The sequence below is a fragment of the Oncorhynchus keta genome, chromosome 36 (genome assembly GCF_023373465.1).
Source record: "Oncorhynchus keta strain PuntledgeMale-10-30-2019 chromosome 36, Oket_V2, whole genome shotgun sequence".
NCBI lineage: Eukaryota > Metazoa > Chordata > Actinopteri > Salmoniformes > Salmonidae > Oncorhynchus > Oncorhynchus keta.
Window position 1 is genome coordinate 449,639 of NC_068456.1, and position 22,006 is coordinate 471,644.

Genomic DNA, 22,006 nt, shown 5'->3' on the forward strand with positions numbered 1-22,006 from the left:
ATCGGGGCATGTTTCCTTTTTTTCTCTGCTTTCTGAAGTCAAAAATCAACTATTTTGTTTTGCTGACATTTGAAGGAGAATTTATTTTCATTACACCATAATGCCAGTTCATTTACCTCCTCCCTATAGGCTGATGCATCGTTGTTGGTGCTAGGAATATTATGAATAAATGACTAAACAATATCCTAATTTTAAATAGAACTGTAACTAAGTAAACTTATACTCTGTTTTATTGTATCTGATTAACAATATGAGTTCATAAGAAGGGATTATGTGGCATGAACAAGGAGTAATTAAATATAACGAACACCATTCCAAACTAGTCTGGAGAGGAATGGGTTGTGGGCTAAGTAAGCAGATAGGTTAATGACCCTATGGTTGAACTGACAAAACTTAGCTCTGGGGTGTTTTAGATAAGACAGTGAGTGCATTCCTAGGTTTTCTGTTAATTAGAACTGTCAGCTAAGTGGTGATCGATAATGGTGAGGGTTCAAGAGTTAATTCAGTTATATTGTGTGTCCTGTGTGTGTGTTAGTGAGTTGGAATTAACTTTTAAACTCACTTAATTCTCGGTCGAAAGGAGGATATTCATTCTAGAAGCAATGACATTTTTTTTATTGTACCTTTATTTAACTAGGCAAGTCGGTTAAGAACAAATTCTTGTTTACAATGACGGCCTAGGAACAGTGGGTTACCTGCCTGTTCAGGGGCACAACGACAGATTTGTACCTTGTCAGCTCAGGGGTTTGAACTTGCAACTAGTCCAACGCTCTAACCACTAGGCTACCCTGCTGTAGCCTATGACGTCATGTTATTGTATATAAACTGTTGCTTGTGGTAACGTGGCAGCTTGCTCCGAGAATAAATTCTGTTACCTATTATTGACTAGTCTCTGTCTATTTTATACAAACAAGAATCTTACAAATTCTCATAAAATGTGTAATTAATGAAAACATATTGGAATAATTAACAGTTGGTTATCAGGCCTACAACCGCGGTGTCATCAGAACTTTAAGTTGGTGTTTGCGAAAATCCATGCATTCGTGGGTGAACAGGGAATACAGCAGAGGACTGATGACACACTTGGGGGGGCCTCTGTGTTATGAGTCAGTGTGGGGGAGGGGTTGTTGCCTATCCTCTCAGCCTGTGGTTTTCCTATCAAGACGTCCAGGATCGTTGCAGAGGGTGGTGTCCAGACACAGGGCTCTGAGCTTTGTGTTGAGCTTGAAGGGAAAATAGTATTGAATGTTGAACTGTTGTCAATGAACAGCATTCTCAGATAGGTGTACCTATTGTCCAGATGTTTTACGGTCGTGTGAATAGCGATAGAAATGGCGTCTTTCGTTGATCTGTTGGAGCATTAGACAAATTGTTGTGGGTCCAGTGTGCCTGACATGAGTTTGGACGTGTTTGCCTTGCCATTTAACTCAGACTGGTTTATTTTTCAAAACAGTGGCTGCACCACTTGGTCTGAATTTTCTGAGACATGCAAGGCTTTTTTTTCGGGAGAGAAGGGGGATTCCAGAAAACCGATCAGCACTACTGGCAGAAAGAGTTGGGACCATAACATAAAGGCTAAGTCATACTCACTCATGCAGAGCAGGCTGGGGGCTCAGGTGGCTGGGATTGGGGCAGTATGTGTTTGTGTCTGTACTGTTTTCCTGCCCATAAAAGATCATGGGCAATATAGAGAAGGCTGGGACTGTATGTCAGTGGCTGGGGTTGGTGCTGTATGTCTGTCTTTAACGGATAACATACAGCCATACTCCCACAGATGTGCTGGGGCTGGTCCTGTATGTCTGTAGTTGTCTGTGCTGCCTCTCTGCCCATAAAGACCTGGAGAGTTGAGGAGATAAAAGGGCCCTGTGAGTCTTGATACCTGTAAAGCTGCTCGCTGCCTTCGGTCTGTCGGGCTCTATCGAAATAAGATCCTGTAAAAATATTTTCTCGTCATTAACCTGTCGTCCATGGAGCACTGATGCAGAGCCGTGCGAGGGCGGAAGGGGTGGGGCAAACCCTGTGAGTGGGAGTGGGGGTGAGGGTGTTTCAATTTGTGTGTGTGTTTGTCCATGTTTGTGTGTCCGTACCATGTGAGAGACAAAACAACTTGGAGTTTAGTTTGTTTGCATCTTTCATTGGTGCCATACCCTCTTTCCGCCTCCAACAGCCTTCACCATTCTCACCCTGAACACTGATGTGTAGGTGGGTCTGTGTGTTAGTGTGACCCAGTCTGTTTACGTGTCATTCAGCAATGCATGGCAGGGACCCCCTCAGTCCTGTATGTCTGTGGATAATGTGAATGTGTGTGTTAAGAATCTGCGAGACAGAATGAGAGTGGAGGTCATTGTGAACTGTGTGTGTTATAATTGGGAGGGACAGATAGGGTCTTTATTTGTCTTTGGCTGTGAGTGACACACACATCCAATTTGCTAGGTGATTGTGACCCTGTGTCAGAGCTGGCCTGGGTCTGAGTCATACTAAGCCCTCTGTGTCCAGTGTCAGTTCAGACACACCTGGGTTGTGTTAATTTGGGCATAATGTAGCAAAACACTTTAATGGAGAACTGGTGTTTCTTATTGGATAAGTTCGAGTAGTCCCTCCTTGCCAAATTAAATTGTATTTTAGTTGCAAAATGTATTCCTAGCTCCGACAGTGCAGTAATATCTTAACAATACACACAAATCTAAAGAGTAAAAAAATGTAATTAAGAAATATGGAAATATTAGGACAAGCAGTGTTGGAATCTGGAGTGTGTGTGTATATACTGTGTATTCAGACCCCTTGACTCAAAGATGATCAATGGAAACAGAATGGAAGGACAACCATCTGCGGCACTCCACCAATCAGGCCTTTATGGTAAAGTGGCCACTCCTCAGTAAAAGGCACATGACGGCCCTCTTGGAGTTTGCCAAAAGACACCTAAAGACTCTGACCATGAGAAACAAGATTCTCTGGTCTGATGAAACCAAGATTGAACTCTTTGGCCTGAATGCGAAGTGTCACGTCTGGAGGCAACCTGGCACCATCCCTATGGTGAAGTGTGGTGGCGGCAGCATCATGCTGTGGGGATGTTTTTCAGTGGCTTGGACAGGGAGACTAGTCAGGATCGAGAGAAAGATGATCAGAGCAAAGTACAGCGAGAGCCTTGATTGATAACCTGCTCAGGACCTCAGACTGAGGTGAAGGTTCACCTTCCAGCAGGACAACGACCCTAAGCACACAGTCCGGACAAGTCTCAATGTCCTTGAGTGGCCCAGCCAGACCCTGGACTTGAACCCGATCGGACATCTCTGGAGAGACATGAAAATATTTGTGCGGTAATTAGAGGTCGACCGATTATGATTTTTCAACGCTGATACCGATTATTGGAGGACCAAAAAAAAAAAAATGATACCGATTAATCGTCCGTTTTTAAAATTTGTAATAATGACAATTACAACAATACTGAATGAACACTTTTATTTTAACTTAATATAATACATCAATAAAATCAATTTAGCCTCAAATAAATAATGTAAATATGTTCAATTTGGTTTAAATAATGCAAAAACAAAGTGTTGGAGAAGAAAGAAAGTAAATGTGCCATGTAAAAAAGCTAACATGAAAACATATGAAAGCTAGTGGTTTCTTTTAACATGAGTCTCCAATATTCTCAGGTAAGAAGTTTTAGGTTGTAGTTATTATAGGACTATTTCTCTCTATACCATTTGTATTTCATATACCTTTGACTATTGGATGTTCTTATAGGCACTTTAGTATTGCCAGTGTAACAGTATAGCTTCCGTCCTGCTCCTCGCCTGGGCTCGAACCAGGAACACATCGACAACTGCCACCCTCGAAGCATCATTACCCATCGCTCCACAAAAGCCGCGGCCCTTGCAGAGCAAGGGGAACCACTACTTCAAGGTCTCAAAGCGAGTTACGTCACCGATTGAAACGCTATTAGTGCGCGCCCAGCTAACTAGCTAGCCATTTCACATCTGTTACACCAGAATAATCACGGGAGTTGATAGGCTTGAAGTCATAAACAGCTCAATGCTTGAAGCACAAAAGTGCTGTTTGAATGAATGCTTACGAGCCTGCTGCTGCCTACCACCGCTCAGACTGTTATATCAAATCACAGACTTAATTATAACATAATAACACACAAATACGAGCCTTAGGTCATTAATATGGTCAAATCCGGAAACTCATTTAGAAAAGAAAACGTTTATTCTTTCAGTGAAATACGGAACGGGTGGCATCCAAGTCTAAATATTCCTGTTACATTGTACAACCTTCAATGTTATGTCATAATTGCGTACAATTCTGGCAAATTAGTTCGCAACGTGTCAGGCGGCCCAAAATGTTGCGTATACCCTGACGCTGCGTGCAATTAACGTAAGAGAAGTGACAATTTCCCTAGTTTAATATTGCCTGCTAACCTGGATTTATTTTAACTTCTTATGGCTGGGGGCAGTATTGAGTAGCTTGGATAAGGTGCCTAGAGTGAACTGCCTCCTCCTCAGTCTCAGTTGCTAATATATGAATATTATTTGTAGTATATCTGGATAGGAAAACAGAACTCATATGGCAGGCTAAATCCTGAGAAAAAAAATCCAACCAGAAAGTGGGAAATCTGAGGTTGGTCGATTTTCAACTCGGCCCCTGTTGAAGATATAGTGGGATATTGGTCATGTTGCACTTCCTAAGGCTTCCATTAGAAACTTGTTTGAGGCTTCTACTGTGAAGGGGGGCTGAATGATAGAGGGGAATGAGTCAGAGGTCTGCCAGCAGCCACGAGCTGGTCACGTGCATTCACGAGAGGTAGCTCCCGTTCCATTTGCTTTTCTGAAGACAAAGGAATTCTCCGGTTGGAACATTATTGAAGATTTATGTTAAAAACATCCTAAAGATTGATTCTATACATCGTTTGACATGTTTCTACGGACTGTAACGGAACTTCTTGACATTTCGTCTGCAACTAGTGAACGCGCTTTTATCGAACAAATCAAACATTTATTGTGGGATTCCTGGAAGATCATCAAAGGTAAGTGTATATTTCTCATGTAATTTCTGACTTCTGTTGACTACAATATGGCAGATATCTTTTTGGCTTGTTGGGTCTCTGAGCGCCGTACTCGGATTATTGCATGGTTTGCTTTTTCTGTAAAGCTTTTTGAAATCTGACACAGCGGTTGCATTAACCTGTAGTGACACCCCTACCCAGAGAACGGGAGTGTTGTCACCATCTGACCCTAATTAGCATAACGCAACGGACATAAATCTTCCTAGAAAATATTCCTATTCATGAAATTCACAAGTGAAATATATTGGAACACAGCTTAACCTTTTGTTAATCACCCTATAATCTCAGATTTTCAAAATATGCTTTACAGCCAACGCTAGACAAGCATTTGTGTAAGTTTGTCATAGCCTAGCATAGCATTATGCCTTGCTAGCAGCAGGCAACCTTGTCATGGAAATCAGAAAAGCAATCAAAATCAAATTAAATCGTTTACCTTTGATGAACTTCGGATGTTTTCACTCACGAGACTCCCAGGTAGACAGCCAAAGTATTTTTGTAGGCGAAATAGCTCCGTTTGTTCTTCACGTTTGGCTGAGAAATCGCCTGGAAATTGCCGTCACCACAACGCCGAAAAATATTCCAAATTAGCTCCATAATATCGACAGAAACATGGAAAACGTTGTTTAGAATCCATTCTCAAGGTGTTTTTTAATATCTATTCGATAATATATCCGTCGGGACAATTCGTTTTTCACTAGGACCAATTGTAATAATGGCTACCTCTGTATTTTACGCGAGAATCTTTCTCGGAGCCACCATGTGACCACTTACGCAATGTGGCTGCCTATGGCTATTCTTCAACAGAAATGAGTAAAACTATGTCACAATGCTGTAGACACCTTGGGGAATACGTAGAAAGCGTAAGCTCGTTGATGGTACATTCACAGCTGAATAGGGAGTCATTGGAACGCAACGCTTTCAAAACCTGGGGCACTTCCGGATTGGATTTTTCTCAGACTTTTGCCTGCAACATCAGTTCTGTTATACTCAGACTATCTTTGCAGTTTTGGAAACGTTAGTGTTTTCTATCCAAAGCTGTCCATTATATGCATATTCTAGCATCTTTTCCTGGCAAAAATATAAATGTGAACTTTATCGAACATAACATACATGTATTGTGTAACATGAAGTCCTACGAGTGTCATCTGATGAAAATCATCAAAGTTTAGTGATTAATTCTATCTCTATTTCTGATTTTTGAGACTCCTCTTTGGCTGGAAAAATTGCTTTTTTTTCCTGTGACTTGGCTCTGACCTAACATAATCGTTTGTGATGCTTTCGCTGTAAAGCCTATTTGAATTCGGACACTGTGGTGGGATTAAAGAGATTACCTTTAAAATGGTGTAAGATACTTGTATGTTTGAGGAATTTTAATTGAGATTTGTTGTTTTGAATTTGGCGCCCTGCACTTTCACTGGCTGTTGTCATATCGATCCCGTTAATGGGATTTCAGCCCTAAGAAGTTTAACTAAATATGCAGGTTTAAAAAATATACCTATGTGTATTGATTTTAAGAAAGGCATTGATGTTTATGGTTAGGTACATTCATGCAACGATTGTGCTTGTTTCACAAATGCGCTTTTGCTCTTAGGGATATGGAGACGCTAGCATCTCGTGTGGCCAATAGCCTGGGGAAATGCATAGCGCCAAATTCAAATAATACGCGATAAAAATAAAACTCAAACTTTCATTAAATCACACATGCAGGGTACTCAATTAAAGCTACACTCGTTGTGAATCCAGCCAACATGTCAGATTTTAAAAATGCTTTTCGGCGAAAGCATGAGAAGCTATTATCTGATAGCATGCACCCCCCCTGAACCACCTGAACGAGATGTAAACAAAATAATTAGCGTAGCCGGCGCTACACAAAACGCTGAAATAAAATATAAAACATGCATTACCTTTGACGAGCTTCTTTGTTGGCACTCCAATATGTCCCATAAACATCACAATTGGTACTTTTCTTCGATTAATTCCGTCCATGTATACTCAAAATGTCCATTTATAAAGCCTGTTTGATCCAGAAAAAAACAGCTTTCCAAAACGCAACGTCATTACAAAACATTTCAAAAGTTGCCTATAAACTTTGCCAAAATATTTCAAACTACTTTTGTAATCCAACTTTAGGTATTTTTAAATGTTAATAATCAATCGGGACGATCTGTATTCAATAACTGCAAGTCAACAATACATGCACGATTTTCTCTCTTACATAACTATCCACAGTGTAACCTCTGCCAGGAAGTGCCTCTTCTTAGTTTCACCAATGATTAACTTCAACCCAATTCCAAAGACTGGTGACATCCTGTGGAAGTTGTAGGAACTGTAAACTGGGTGCAAGTCAACAATACATGCACGATTTTCTCTCTTACATAACTATCCACAGTGTAACCTCTGCCAGGAAGTGCCTCTTCTTAGTTTCACCAATGATTAACTTCAACCCAATTCCAAAGACTGGTGACATCCTGTGGAAGTTGTAGGAACTGTAAACTGGGCGCTATCTAATTTCCCTTGACAAAGACAATTCAGGGAACTGTCAGAGGGATTTATTTTTTTTCTGAACAGTTTTTCCTTGGGGTTTTGCCTGCTACATAAGTTATGTTATAGTTATAGTTCTGTTATATTTTAGAAACTTCTGAGTGTTTTCTATCCACACCTACTAATCATATGCATATAATATATTCCTGGCATGAGTAGCAGGAAGTTGAAATTTTGCACACTTTTTATCAAAAAGTAGAAATGCTGACCCCTATCTCTAAATCATCCCCCGTTTGGCGAAGTTTGTCTTCACACAGTTTGCAACGAGCCAGGCGGCCCAAACTGCTGCATATAGCCTGACTCTGTTGCACAGAACGCAAGAGAAGTGACACAATTTCCCTAGTTAAAAGAAATTAATGTTAGCAGGCAATATTAACGAAATATGCAGGTTTAAAAATATATACTTGTGTATTTGATTTTAAGAAAGGCGTTGATGTTTATGGTTAGGTACACATTGGTGCAAAGACTGTGCTTTTTTCGCGAATGCGCTTGTTAAATAACCGTTTGGTGAAGGCGGCTATGTTTCAACGATAAATTAACATGCACCTCATCGATTATATGCAACGCAGGACAAGCTAGATAAACTAGTAATATCATCAACCATGTGTAGTTAACTAGTGATTATGTTAAGATTGATTGTTTTTATAAGATACGTTTAATGCTAGCTAGCACCTTACCTTGGCTCCTTGCTGCTCTCGCAAAACAGGTAGTCAGCCTGCCACGTAGTCTCCTTGTGGAGTACAACGTAATCGGCCATGATCGGTGTCCAAAAATACCGATTACCGATTGTTATGAAAACTTGAAATTGGCCTTTCCGATTAATCAGTCGACCTCTGTGTACAGCAATACTTAAGTAGGACTGCCCTTGACTAGAATATACATATGAAGTGAGTTAAACCGTATGTAAACTGTATATTATTTAAATTGACCAGTGTTCCATGACTAGGTGTACATGGGGCAGCAGCCTCTGAGGTGCATGGTAGAGTAACTGGGTGGTGGCAATGACTAAAGTTCAGGGCCGGGTACCTGACGGGGGCTGGTTATTTAACAAGTCCGATGGCCTTGAGATAGAAGCTGTTTCTCAGTCTCTCGTTACCAGCTTTGATGCACCTGTACTGACCTCGCCTTCTGGATGGTAGCAGGGTAAACAGGCCATAGCTTGTGGTGATTGAATTGTTGTTGCCTACCTTTACCACCTGGGGGCGGCCAGTCAGGAAGTCCAGGATCCAGTTGCCCAGGGCGGGGTTCAAACCCAGGGCCCGAGCTTAATGATGAGCTTGGAGGGTACTCTATTGTTGAAGGCTGAGCTGTATTCATTGAGCAGCATTTTGAGATAGGTATTTTGTCCAGATGGGATCGGGCAGTGTGCATTGCGATGTAGATTGCCTCATTCGTGGGTCTATTGGGGCTAAATGCCAATTGCAGTGGGTCTAGTGTGTCGGGTAAGGTGGAGGTGATATGATCCTTAACTAGCCTCTCAAAGCACTTCATGATGACAGAAGGGAGTAGTAGTAGTCATTTAGTTCAGTTACCTTCGCTTTTTTGGGTACATGAAGCAACTGGGGACAACAGACTGGAATAGGGAGAGATTGAAAATGTCCGTCAACACTCCAGGCAGCTGGTCAGCTGGTCTGCGCATGCTCTCAGGACGTGGCTTCGGATGGCATCCGGGCCGGGGGGTTAACACTCTTGAATATCTTACTCACGACCGCCACGGGGAACGCCACGGGGAACGAGAGCTCGTAGTCCATGTAGCATGTGGTGGCCAGTGTTGGCGGCACTGTGTTTCCCTCAAGGCAGTGAAGGTGTTTAGCTTGTCCAGGAGCAAGACATTGGTGTCCCCAGCTGGTTTTCCCTTTATAATCCGAATGTCTGGAATCCCTGCTACATGCGTCTTGTGTCTGAGCAGTTGATTTGTGACACCACTTTGTCTCTCTACTGAGGTTTTGCCTTTTTGAGGGCATAAGAGGGCCTTATGGAGGGCATAAGTGCACTGTTTTGTTCTGAACCATATTCCCAGTAACCTTGCTGTGGTTAAATGCAGTTGTTCGCATTTTCAGTTTTGCGTGAATGCTGCCATCTATCCACAGTTTTTGGTTTAGATAGGTTTTAAATGTCAGTGAGAACATCCCCTATACATTTCCTGATTAACTCAGTCACTATGCCAGTGTATACGTCAATGTTATTCTCAATCTGGAACATATCCCAGTTCACGTGGTCAAAACCATCTTGAAGATACCGATTGATCAGGCCAGCGTTGACCTGACCTTAACACGGGTACTTTCTGTTTGCATTTCTGCCTATAGGAAGGGGTGTGATTTGATTTGCCAAAGTGAGGGCTTTGTAGCTGTCCCAGAAGGTAGAGTAGCAATGGTCTAGAGTTTTTTTTTGAAGCACGAGTGGCGCAGGCGATGTTGATATAACATCGCCAGCTACAATAAATGCGGTCTCAGGATATGTGGTTTGTACAACGTCCAGTGTAGTCGTGGTATCGGCTACATTGACTGAATTCTCTTGGAGGTAATGCGGTCAGCATTTGATTGTGAGTTATTCTAGGTCAGATGAACAAAATTACTTGACTTCCTGTACATTACCACAATCACACCATGAGTAGTTTATCATGAAACACACTCCTCCGCCTTTCTTTTTTTACAGAGAGTGATTTTTTCCTGTCTGCAACATACTGAGAACCCAGCTGGCTGTATGGACTCTGACAATATACAGTGAGAGCTATGATTCCTTTTACTGTCCCTGATGTCTATCTGGAAGGAGATCCTCGCCCTGAGCTTGTCTACTTTATTGTCCAGCGATTGTTCATTAGCGAGTAATATTCTCTGAAACAGTGGGTGGTATGCACGCCTCATGAGTCAGACTAAGATTCCACTCCGAATATCTCTTCTCAGCTGGCAGCGTCTTGCAGCAGTCTCTGGGATAAGTAGACTTGCCTTGGGGCAAGGATCCAATTTAGGAAAGTCATATTTCTGCTTGAAATGGTGGAGAGTTACCGCCGATCTAACATACAAAATTATTTCCTGCTGTATGTAATAATGCAAAGGGCGTTATGAGCTAATAAGGTGAGAAATAGAACAATACTGCAAAGTTGCTTAGACCATGTCTATCAGCGGCATATTGCTTCAGTCTTTTGTCTTCCATTTGTTGCTCTTTGAACACCACCCTGTACTAGGGTCAGCCTCACTTTGTGTGCTCAAGAGCCGACATAGCTGGAGGCTGCCATTTTTGTCTGTTTATACGAATGTAGCCTAAGTCCGTGTGATAGTGTGTAATTGTATTTTTCAATTGTTTACTTGCCCAAACTAATTTTCCTTAAGTTCCCTTGACTGTCTATTTTAATATTTTTGCAATACACTTCAATATACTCATTAGCAAAGACCTATTCATAGCGCCAGAATGACATTAGTGATCCAGACAGTTTTGTAGTCATTGGTGGAGCCAGTCAGTCCAGCATTGTAAGGGAATAGATTACTAACAAACGTCTTTGCTCTTCTGAGCAATACTTAGCCCTAGCTGTGCAGCTAAAACATGCAGTGCTATGACGGTAATGGAATAACGGTGTAACTGACGGTTTTGGGTGAAGACTGTTGTGAAAATAAAGTAACCGTCAATACTGTTTAAATAGGCCTGCATTCATTTTGGATTTTTTTGGCGTCGTAACCGACTTCAGTGGGAACATGCTCACCTTCGATGGCCACTGGCACGGATGAATCCCGGTTTCAACTGTACCAGGTAGATGGCGTTGTGTGGACGAGAGGTTTGCTGATGTCAAAATTGTGAACAGAGTGCCCCATAGTGGGGTTATGGTGTGGGCAGGCATAAGCTACGGAAAAAAAAAAAATCATCATTTTTATCGATGGCAATTTGAATGCATAGAGATACTGTGACGAAATCTTGAGGCCCATTTCGTGACATTAATCCGCCGCCATCACCTTATGTTTCAGCATGATAATGCCGCATGTCGCAAGGATCTGTACGCAATTCCTAGAAGCTGAAAATGTCCCAGTTCTTCCATGGTCTGCACACACCAGACATGTCAGCCATTGAGCATGTTTGGGATGCTCTGAGTGTGTACGACAGCGTGTTCCAGGTCCCGCCAATATCCAACAACTTCACCCAGCCATTGAAGAGTGGGACAACATTCCACAGGCCACAATCATCAGCCTGACCAACTTTTTGTGAATGAGATGTCACACTGCATGAGGCAAATGGTGGTCATACCAATGCATCCCTAGCATATATGCTGGCCAGGCAAACTCTGTAAAAGTAATTTGTAACTGAGGTAAGGGAGAGCCTTAAAGCCAACCTAGGAAAGCTGTAGAGGAGAGAGAAGACACTGAGGATGGGGGGGAAAGAGTGACAGTGAAAAAGAATGAGGGTTAGATGAGAGGGAGTGAGGAAGGAGAAGAGAAACACCTTGTGGTGGTGAGCTCAGGCCAACACTCCAGTCCAATAATGAAAGGGAACAGACTCACAGATAGTGGCCAGACCTCTGTCTCTGACTCAGATAGTGGCCAGACCTCTCTCTCGCGCTCTCTCTCGCTCTCTCGCTCTCACACACACCTGTGTTCTATTCCTCCTTTTTCCTTTTTGGATAAGTGCTGAGTTCTCTGACTGGGCTATGAGCCTCCTGTCTCCTGTTATTTTTGGTTATATAGGCCCTCTCGCTACATCTTTTACTTTTTTTCATCACACAAATCTTTAAAGGCACAGGCATGTTATTCTGGGCTACGGTTTGGACTGGGGCATAGAAATAGGCCTAAAATACTCTACTATGGTCTGCTTTCCAAATGGCACCCTATTCCCTATATAGTCCACTATATAGGAAAGATATTGTGCCAATTGGGACATAGACATAGACTTTTTTATATTGCCCTGCATAAATTCCATGTCATCCTGTGCCTGTTTCTTGTCATGGTATAGGAGAGTACAGAGAGAGGCCTGTCCTTACATGTTGGTTCACTCTCTCTCTGATTAGGAAGTATTCTGGTGCTACAGAGTGTAACTGTGTGACAGAATGTGTGTGTGTGTGTGTGCGTGTGCGTGTGTGTGTGTGTATGTGTGTGAGAGAGCGAGCGAGCGAGAGAGAGAACGTGTGTGACAGAGAACGTGTGTGTGTGACAGAGAACGTGTGTGTGTGAGAGAGAATGTGTGTGTGTGTGTGTGTGTGAGAGAACGGGTGCGTGCGTGTGCGTCCGTGTTTTGAGATGTGGCAGAAGGCCTCATGGAGGCGCCTGCTTTTTTATTGCATAATCTCTTGTTTGTGTGTTTATCAATATATGTGTGTGTTTGGTTTGAGCATGTGTGTGTACAATGTGACTGTGTGTAAGACAGCATGCCTGTTGGAGGCGCCTTCTTGTTTACAGTGTAATCTGTGTGTTTGTTTGGAGCCATGTGATCAATTCAAGGCCTTTGATAACAGGCCAAAGGGCCAAGGTTCTGCTGCACTCTCCTCTTTCCCCCTGTTCCCGATTTCTTTCTCTTCAGCCTTTTCCTCTACATCCGTCTTTCCCGATGATCACTGTCTAGTTCAGTTTATAACTATGTCTAACACTCAAAATATTGTCACAACTTCATCAAGATGTTCAGATCTCTTGTAGTAACTTATTAAGTAAGGTGTTGGGTAGATATTTGCTGCACCCTGGTTCCAGTCCCCAAATTTGCCGCAATATTATGTTTGTTTGTGTCTTTTGGCGTAACGGCTAAGGCTAACATTTTCTGGACCAGGGTTTGAGTCCCGGTTGGGACCACCCCCAAAATGTGCTGCAATGTTATGTATTGTAAAATAACAACCCCTTTCTCTGTCGCTCTCTCTAGGGGCAGTACCAGCCTTCAGACCTCCTGTGCCCAGAGACATATGTCTTTGTGCCCATAGAATGCTGCATCCCCAGCCTGGAGCAGACCCACTACGCACGCTTCAACCAGGACCCCGACGCAGGTACTGAAAACCACACCGCTACCTACAGTACACTATGAACGCTATCCTCCGGCACACTGACCTATATCAGTCATTCTTGTGGTCGGCAGTAGCCTCAAGGTTACAGAATTGGGCCAGTAGAAGGGTTGCTGCTTCCAATCCTCTGGGGGGAAATGTGACTGCAGTGAGACGGCAACCGGAGGGTTTCTGTCATCAAAATCTCAACTACCATTTACTGCCGTTGTGCCTGTGTGCGAGGCACTTAACCGCTACAACTGGTTCGGTTTGGGAATAACATGAAGCAACAACAAAAAAATTCCAATTGACATTGGACAATAACGTTTCGATTGTATTCACAAGCTGTTATGGATGAGTGTGTGCTCAGATGAACCTGTGTGTGTGTGTGTGTGTGTGTGTGTGTGTGTGTGTGTGTGTGTGTGTGTGTGTGTGTGTGTGTGTGTGTGTGTGTGTGTGTGTGTGTGTGTGTGTGTGTGTGTGTGTGTGTGTGTGTGTGTGTGTGTGCCGAACCAAACTAATCTGAGTCTGATCGTGCAGTATGTTGAGACCTCTGGCTTAGCTCCAGACATCGAGCTTTCCCTGAACCCAGGTCAGTTTGTGTGCTGGCTCCACTGTGGTCAGACACTGTCATTATGGAAGACTCGGGTCTGTATCCCAAATGGCACCCTGTTCCCTACATAATGCACTACTGGGCCCTGGTCAGAAGTAGTGCATTATGGAGGGAAAAGGGTGTCATTTGCGATGCAGATGCTGTTATTATTACCAGAATAATGATATCAGTGATAATAGCTGGGCCGACCAGCAGACGCCACAGCTGGGAGGGAGAGAGTGGAGAGGAGGACAAGGAGGAGAGGGAGAGAAAGAGGTTTCATTGCAGATAACTGCTGAGTGGGGTACTTGAAAGTACTCTCTAGCTCTTACTCACACATAATGATACACACACACACTCCACTCCCTCTCCCTGTTCTATCTATGTCCCGCTCTGCTGACTGTTCAGTTCTCTGTTAGTTCTATATCAGCACACACACTCCTTTAAACTGTTTCTACCTCACCCCACACTTCTACCCCCACTGCCGTATCTATAGTAATCCTCTCCAAAGCTATTTAGCTCTTCCAAGATGAGCCTGGCTCCGTTTAGGCGAGCCTCACCTCTACTCACTGATCTGGCTAACAGGCTAATATGTACAACTACCAGATCTTGAGATGGAGAGAAAATCCTCTAGAAACCATTCAGAAGAGTTTAAGTATTTGTCTCCAGTGTGTATGGCAGCCTGCAAGCTGAGAGAAAGAGAATCGCTGCATTTACACACACACACACACACACACACACACACACACACACACACACACACACACACACACACACACACACACACACACACACACACACACAGACAGTTGCTTTAGTTGTTTCCAGTGTCTAACACACTAATAATGTGGCGCAAACGGTCACATTGGTCTTGGCAGGCAGAGGTGTGCGTAGTTTCAGGTGTTTGGTGTGTGTGCGCGGTGCGCGGTGCGCACGCAACGGTCTCATTCATTCATTTTTATTTAACTACTCTGTTACATTTGCCACTGTTTTCCAGGGAGTTGTGTCTGTGTGTGACTGTGTGCCAGGGTTTCCTTTAACTGATCATTGCCAGCTTTTGGCAAGAAAAAAATAAAGAAATAAAGATATTTTATAAAAGATTGCCGCCGGTCAAATTCTTTGGGAGAAATTATGGAAATACCAGTCGATGTAAATACATTTGATCGGTCGATTAGGTTCATTTGCATAATTTTGTGGCATTAAATTGGTTTGTGTCTATTTTTGTTAGTCGTCATTTATCTTATCACATGCGCGCACAGCATATGCTACAGAGTCTAGTAGGCTATGAGCGGTATGAAATGAACTTCCTTCAAACTGCACGCAGACATAAATGGTACCCAAGAGTTCGTCTGATTCTGGGGAAGTAGATGAAGGGCGTCATTGACACAATCCCAGGGCATCCCTTTGAAGGACAATTTGTAAATAAGTCATTTTGACTGAACATATGGACTTATTACACAGTAAGTCTGACCCCTCAAATGTCAATCATTGGCAAAGGTCTAAAGAAAGGTTATTTAAAAAATGTATATATACAGTTGAAGTCAGAGGTTTACATACACTTAGGTTGGAGCCCTTAACTTGTTTTTCAACCACGCCACCAATTTCTTGTTAACTGTGGTTTTGGGAAGTCGGTTAAGACATCGACAGTCATGGCTAGAAGTTTTGAGAATGGCACAAATATACATTTTCACAAAGTCTGCTGCCTCAGTTTGTATGATGGCAATTTGCATACAGTGGGGAGAACAAGTATTTGATACACTCCCGATTTAGCAGATTTCCCTACTTACAAAGCATTAGGAGGTCTGTAATTTTTATCATAGGTACACTTCAACTGTGAGAGACGGAATTTAAAACAAAAATACAGAAAATCACACTGTATGATTTTTAAGTAATTCATTTGCATTTTATTGCATGACATAAGTATTTGATCACCTACCAATCAGTATGAATTCCGGCTCTCACAGACCTGTTAGTTTTTCTTTAAGAAGCGCTCCGGTTCTCCACTCATTACCTGTATTAACTGCACCTGTTTGAACTTGTTACCTGTATAAAATACACCTCACTCAATCAAACAGACTCCAACCTCTCCACAATGGCCAAGAGCAAAGAGCTGTGTAAGGACATCAGGGAAAAATTGTAGGCTGGGATATGCTACAGGACAATAGGCAAGCAGCTTGGTGAGAAGGCAACAACTGTTGGCGAAATTATTAGAAAATGGCAGAAGTTCAAGATGACGGTCAATCACCCTCGGGCTAGGGCTCCATGCAAGATCTCAACTCGTGGGGCATCAATGATCATGAGGAAGGTGAGGGATCAGCCCAGAACTACACGGCAGGACCTGGTCAATGACCTGAAGAGACCTGGGACCACAGTCTCAAAGAAAGCCATTGGTAACACATTATGCCATGATGGATTAAAATCCTGCAGCGCACGCAAGGTCCCCCTGCTCAAGCCAGCGCATGTCCAGGTCCGTCTGAAGTCTGCCAATGACCATCTGGATGATCCAGAGGAGGGATGGGAGAAGGCCATGTGGTCTGATGAGACAAAAATGGGGCTTTTTGGTCTAAACTCCACCGTGTTTGGAGGAAGAAGATAGATGAGTACAACCCCAAGAACCTCATCCCAACCGTCAAGCATGGAGGTGGAAACATCATTCTTTGGGGATGCTTTTCTGCAAAGGGGACAGGACGACTGCACCGCACCGTATTGAGGGGAGGATGGATGGGACCATGTATCACAAGATCTTGGCCAACAACCTCCTTCCCTCAGTAAGAGCATTGAAGATGGGTCGTGGCTGGGTCTTCCAGCATGACAACGACCCGAAACACACAGCCAGGGCAACTAAGGAGTGGCTCCGTAAGAAGCATCTCAAGGTCCTGAAGCGGCCTAGCCAGTCTCCAGACCTGAACCCAAAATCTTTGGAGGGAGCTGAATGTCCAGCGACAGCCACAAAACCTGAAGGATCTGGAGATGGTCTGTATGGAGGAGTGGGCCAAAATCCCTGCTGCAGTGTGTGCAAACCTGGTCAAGAACTACAGCAAACTAATGATCTCTTTAATTGCAAACAAAGGTTTCTGTACCAAATATTAAGTTCTGCTTTTCTGATGTATCAAATACTTATGTCATGCAATAAAATGCTAATTAATTACTTAAAAATCATACAATGTGATTTTATGGATTTTTGTTTCAGAGATTCCGTCTCTCACAGTTGAAGTGTACCTCTGATAAAAAAAATTACAGACTTCTACATGCTTTGTAAGTAGGAAACACGGGTGATTTTGCAGGTTATCAAATACTTGTTCTCCCCACTGTATGCAAATTTGATCTGGGGCATCTGGAAAAAAAACTACTCCCAACTATCCAGGAACAGTTTGGTGACGAACAATGCCTTTTCCAGCATGATGGCAAAAGTGATAACTAAGTGGCTCTTGGAACAAAACATCGATATTTTGGGTCCTTGGCCAGGAAATTCCCCAGACCTTAATCCCATTGAGAACTTGTGGTCAATCCTCAAGAGGCGTGTGGACTAACAAAAACCCACAAATTCTGAACAACTCCAAGCATGGATTATGCAAGAATGGGCTGCCATCAGTCAGAATGTGGCCCAGAAGTTAATTGACAGCATGCCAGGGCGGATTGCAGAGGTCTTGAAAAAGAAGGGTCAACACTGCAAATATTGACTTTTTGCATCAACTTCATTGTCATTAAAAGCCTTTGACACTTATGAAAGGCATATAATTATACTTCAGTATTCCATAGTAACATCTGACAAAAATATCTAGACACTGAAGCAGCAAAACTTTGGAAATGAATGTGTCATTCTCAAAAAATGTCCATTCACCTACTCTGTGTCTCAGACACGGCGGTTGTAACAAAAAATGTCACATTTTAACAAAGGACAGATTTTCACCGGTCTAATGTCCATTGCTCATGTTTCTTGGCCCAAGCAAGTCTCTTATTGGTGTCCTCTAGTCGTGGTTTCTTTTCAGCAATTCAGCAGTTTCGTCATAGCGCTTGATGGTTTGTGCGACTTCACTTGAAGAAACTTTAAAAGTTCTTGATATTCTGGATTGACTGACCTTCATGTCTTAAAGCAATGATGGACTGTCGTTTCTCTTTGCTTATTTGAGCTGTTCTTGCCATAATATGGACTTGGTCTTTTACCAAATAGGGCTATCTTCTGTATACCACCCCTACCTTGCCACAACGCAACTGATTGGCTCAAACGCATAATGGAAAGAAATTCCACAAATTAACTTTTAACAAGGCACACCTGTTAATTTAAATGCATTGCAGGTGACTAACTCATGAAACTGGTTGAGAGAATGCAAAGAGTTTGCAAAGCTGTCATCAAGGCAAAGGGTGGCTACTTTAAAGAATCTCAAATATAAAATATATATTTTTTAAACAAGTCAATTTTTCCCCAAAAAATGTTTTTATGAATATCGCTGGCAACAGAATAAACAAAACAGTAGAAAAGCTGAATTTCTTATTTCTTTATTCCTCAGCTAGTAATATGGGCTCCCGAGTGGCGCAGCGGTTTAAGGTACTGCATCTCATTGCTAGAGGTGTCACTGCAGACCCTGGCTCGATTCCAGGCTTTATCACAACTTACCGTGATTGGGAGTCCCATAGGGCGGCACACAATTGGTCCAGCGTCATCCGGGTTACGGTTTTGCCGGTGTAGGCCGTCATTGTAAATTTGAATTTGTTTTTAACTGACTTGCCTAGTTAAATAAAGGTTAAATAAAACAATATTGAGAATATTACACTAATTGGAGCCAATTACACTCACTGGAGTGTCTGACATAGGATTTGAAAAATCACTCATGAATACGTTACCAGTGCAGCAAGTGCAACTTGCTTACTGCTGCTGGTAAGCTTTCTTGACTTTGTTTTTATTTTGGTCACACTTTGTTTGGGTAGTCGATCTGTAGATGGACTACAGATGGTCATACTATCTGTTGATAAGCAAGGTTTAGGGTTAGTAGATAGTTACTGATATGCTGTAGAGCATCTAACAAAGGTCCAATGTAGCCACTTTTATCTCAATATCAAATAATTTCTTGGTAAATTGGGTCGCCAATTTGCATGGGAGGGGGTCCCTGGGCAAGAAAAGTTTTGAAGACCCTTGCACCGAATTACACTGAACAAACGTGACCGTCTGCCTCGATTTGGTATTATGTAGCAACATTTGAAATGGGTTTTTTTTACGAGTAGTCTCAGGGCTAGAAAATGGTATATAATATACTACAGTTGAGGAACATTAGGAAAGTAAGCAGCTTGGTTTACTTTTAAAATTGATAAACGTGTAACCCCACTTGAAAAAATGGCCCTTGAATGTTTTGGTACACCTACTGTAGAGCTCTTATTTGTCGACACCCATTCAGCATGCTTCACAGCATCTTAAACCTTAGTCCCACCCACCTCTTTAAGGAATCACATGTAAGGCCATGTGGCAAACACACACTTTATCAAATCTATGTTTATTTGTCAATTGCACAGTATACAGGTGTAAACGGTACAGTGATAGTACTTGCATAGGAGCAGTATCAAAAACAGAAAGTGTCCAGATAAAAACATGTTATAAATATTTTGTTATTAGATGACACCCAACACACCTGTCTAAATTGATGGGCCATGTGAAGGAAATGCTATAACCATCCCTCACTGTCTGGGTCCCTATTGTCTAGACATGTACACATGTTCATGAAATACAATCGATGGCCGTAATCACCCCCAGACACACCAGCTAATTTGATGGGTTGCGTAATAATCCGGCCGAAGTGGAGTCTTTTTAAATATGTAGCTAGCTAAACAATGAACCGGCATAACCCCAACTCATACTACTACCAATACAAAACATTGTCATAGCTGTATGACCGTATGTAACACCAGTATGTAACTACATCTTGACATTTTTAGTAGCCTACAGCATAACTCTTATAGACAGATATGACTTGTTTCACCCGTGCACATTACCATTAACCCCTTCATTATAGTGGCGATGAAATGTTCACCGAACGTCACTCCAATCCGTTAAGCAGTTCTTCCATATAAATAGGATAAATCATTTACAAATTTGTCAACCGTGACACTCGAATCACAGAGTCAGATTCATTATGACCTTGAACTCCCATTTGAATACTCAAGAAAGGTGTTGATATAATTAAAACCAGTAGCAGGTAATAAGCTGAGTTTGCTCTAAAACTTAGTGCATATATCAAAAATATTTGTCTATTGCCAACACAAAACATGTCACTTAAAATGTTTTTGTATTTAATACACAGTAGCTATATGTACTCCCTTGTAGAGCAGTCCAGTTGACTATGTAGGGCCCTGGCCTCACCTTGGGGGTTAGAGGATAGCTGCTGGGAGCGGTCTCTGGTTGTCAGGATGAGGAGGCTAGAGGCCCTTTCTTAATGAGGTGTGTGTGTGTGGTGTGCTAATCTATACATTTATGCTGACGTGTCGAAAAACAAGGGCGCACACGGGTTACATGCCTCCCGCGGAAAGCCTAGGTTCTCTCTCTGACCTCAGGCACGTTTTAAACACTGGCTCATTCACGTGCATGCACACACACATACATTTGTCACAATCTCTGTTTGATTGACATAGACATAGGAGAATTGCCCTCTCCACAGGGTAAACGCTTATGCTGCAGCCAGGCGCCAACACACTCCTCTCTACCTACACACAAATACACGCACACACTTCTCTCTCTCCCCACCCAGCCAAGTGTATGTGGTCTTGCTGTGCTTTAACTGGTGCTGTTTATTGAAAGTGTGTGTTTGGGTAGTAAAGCCAGGCGATATGGTGCCAAGTCGCTAGGAGAGACTGAGGCCTTCTATTCTCTTCCATCTTTACAAGTCCCAGTCTGACAGCACCCATAATAACAGATTCCCTCTGGAATAACACATACACACATTTGCACGCACACGCACAGAACTACACTCATGTAAGGGATAGTTGAGTGGTGCTGTGATTAATGGAAAAGTTTATTTAACGAGTTACCGTTTCCCAAATTAACTCAAAATATCAGAATATCTTGATATACTATCTGTCATCCATCAATCATTTGCTCCTATTTCATTCTAATTCTGAATAATAATATCCTATAAATCTGCACGAACCCTAGTCTCCATGATGAATCAGCAATACACAAATTTGCTTATTTATTTACGAACTACACTGCTCAAAAAAATAAACGGAACACTTAAACAAAACAATGTAACTCCAAGTCAATCACACTTCTGTGAAATCAAACTGTCCACTTAGGAAGCAACACTGATTGACAATATATTTCACATGCTGTTGTGCAAATGGAATAGACAACAGGTAGAAATTATAGGCAATTAGCAAGACACCCCCAATAAAGGAGTGGTTCTGCAGGTGGTGACCACAGACCACTTCTCAGTTCCTATGCTTCCTGACTGATGTTTTGGTCACTTTTGAATGCTGGCGGTGCTTTCACTCTAGTGGTAGCATGAGACGGAGTCTTCAACCCACACAAGTGGCTCAGGTAGTGCAGCTCATCCAGGATGGCACATCAATGCGAGCTGTGGCAAGAAGGTTTGCTGTGTCTGTCAGCGTAGTGTCCAGAGCATGGAGGCGCTACCAGGAGACAGGCCAGTACATCAGGAGACGTGGAGGAGGCCGTAGGAGGGCAACAACCCAGCAGCAGGACCGCTACCTCCGCCTTTGTGCAAGGAGGAGCACTGCCAGAGCCCTGCAAAATGACCTCCAGCAGGCCACAAATGTGCATGTGTCTGCTCAAACGGTCAGAAACAGACTCCATGAGGGTGGTATGAGGGCCCGATGTCCACAGGTGGGGGTTGTGCTTACAGAACACCAGATTGGC

General features: G+C 42.7%; 1 protein-coding gene across 4 annotated transcripts in view; it reads left to right on the forward strand.

The window, feature by feature from the left end:
* LOC118369435 (arginyl-tRNA--protein transferase 1-like) overlaps positions 1–22,006 on the forward strand; it is a 183,708-nt gene that overhangs the window by 133,248 nt on the left and 28,454 nt on the right. For all 4 annotated transcript variants that reach the window (XM_035753811.2, XM_035753813.2, XM_035753814.2 and 1 more), the window contains one exon: positions 13,439–13,559. In XM_035753811.2, coding sequence (XP_035609704.1) covers positions 13,439–13,559 — 121 coding nt within the window. The remainder of the gene's footprint in view (positions 1–13,438; positions 13,560–22,006) is intronic.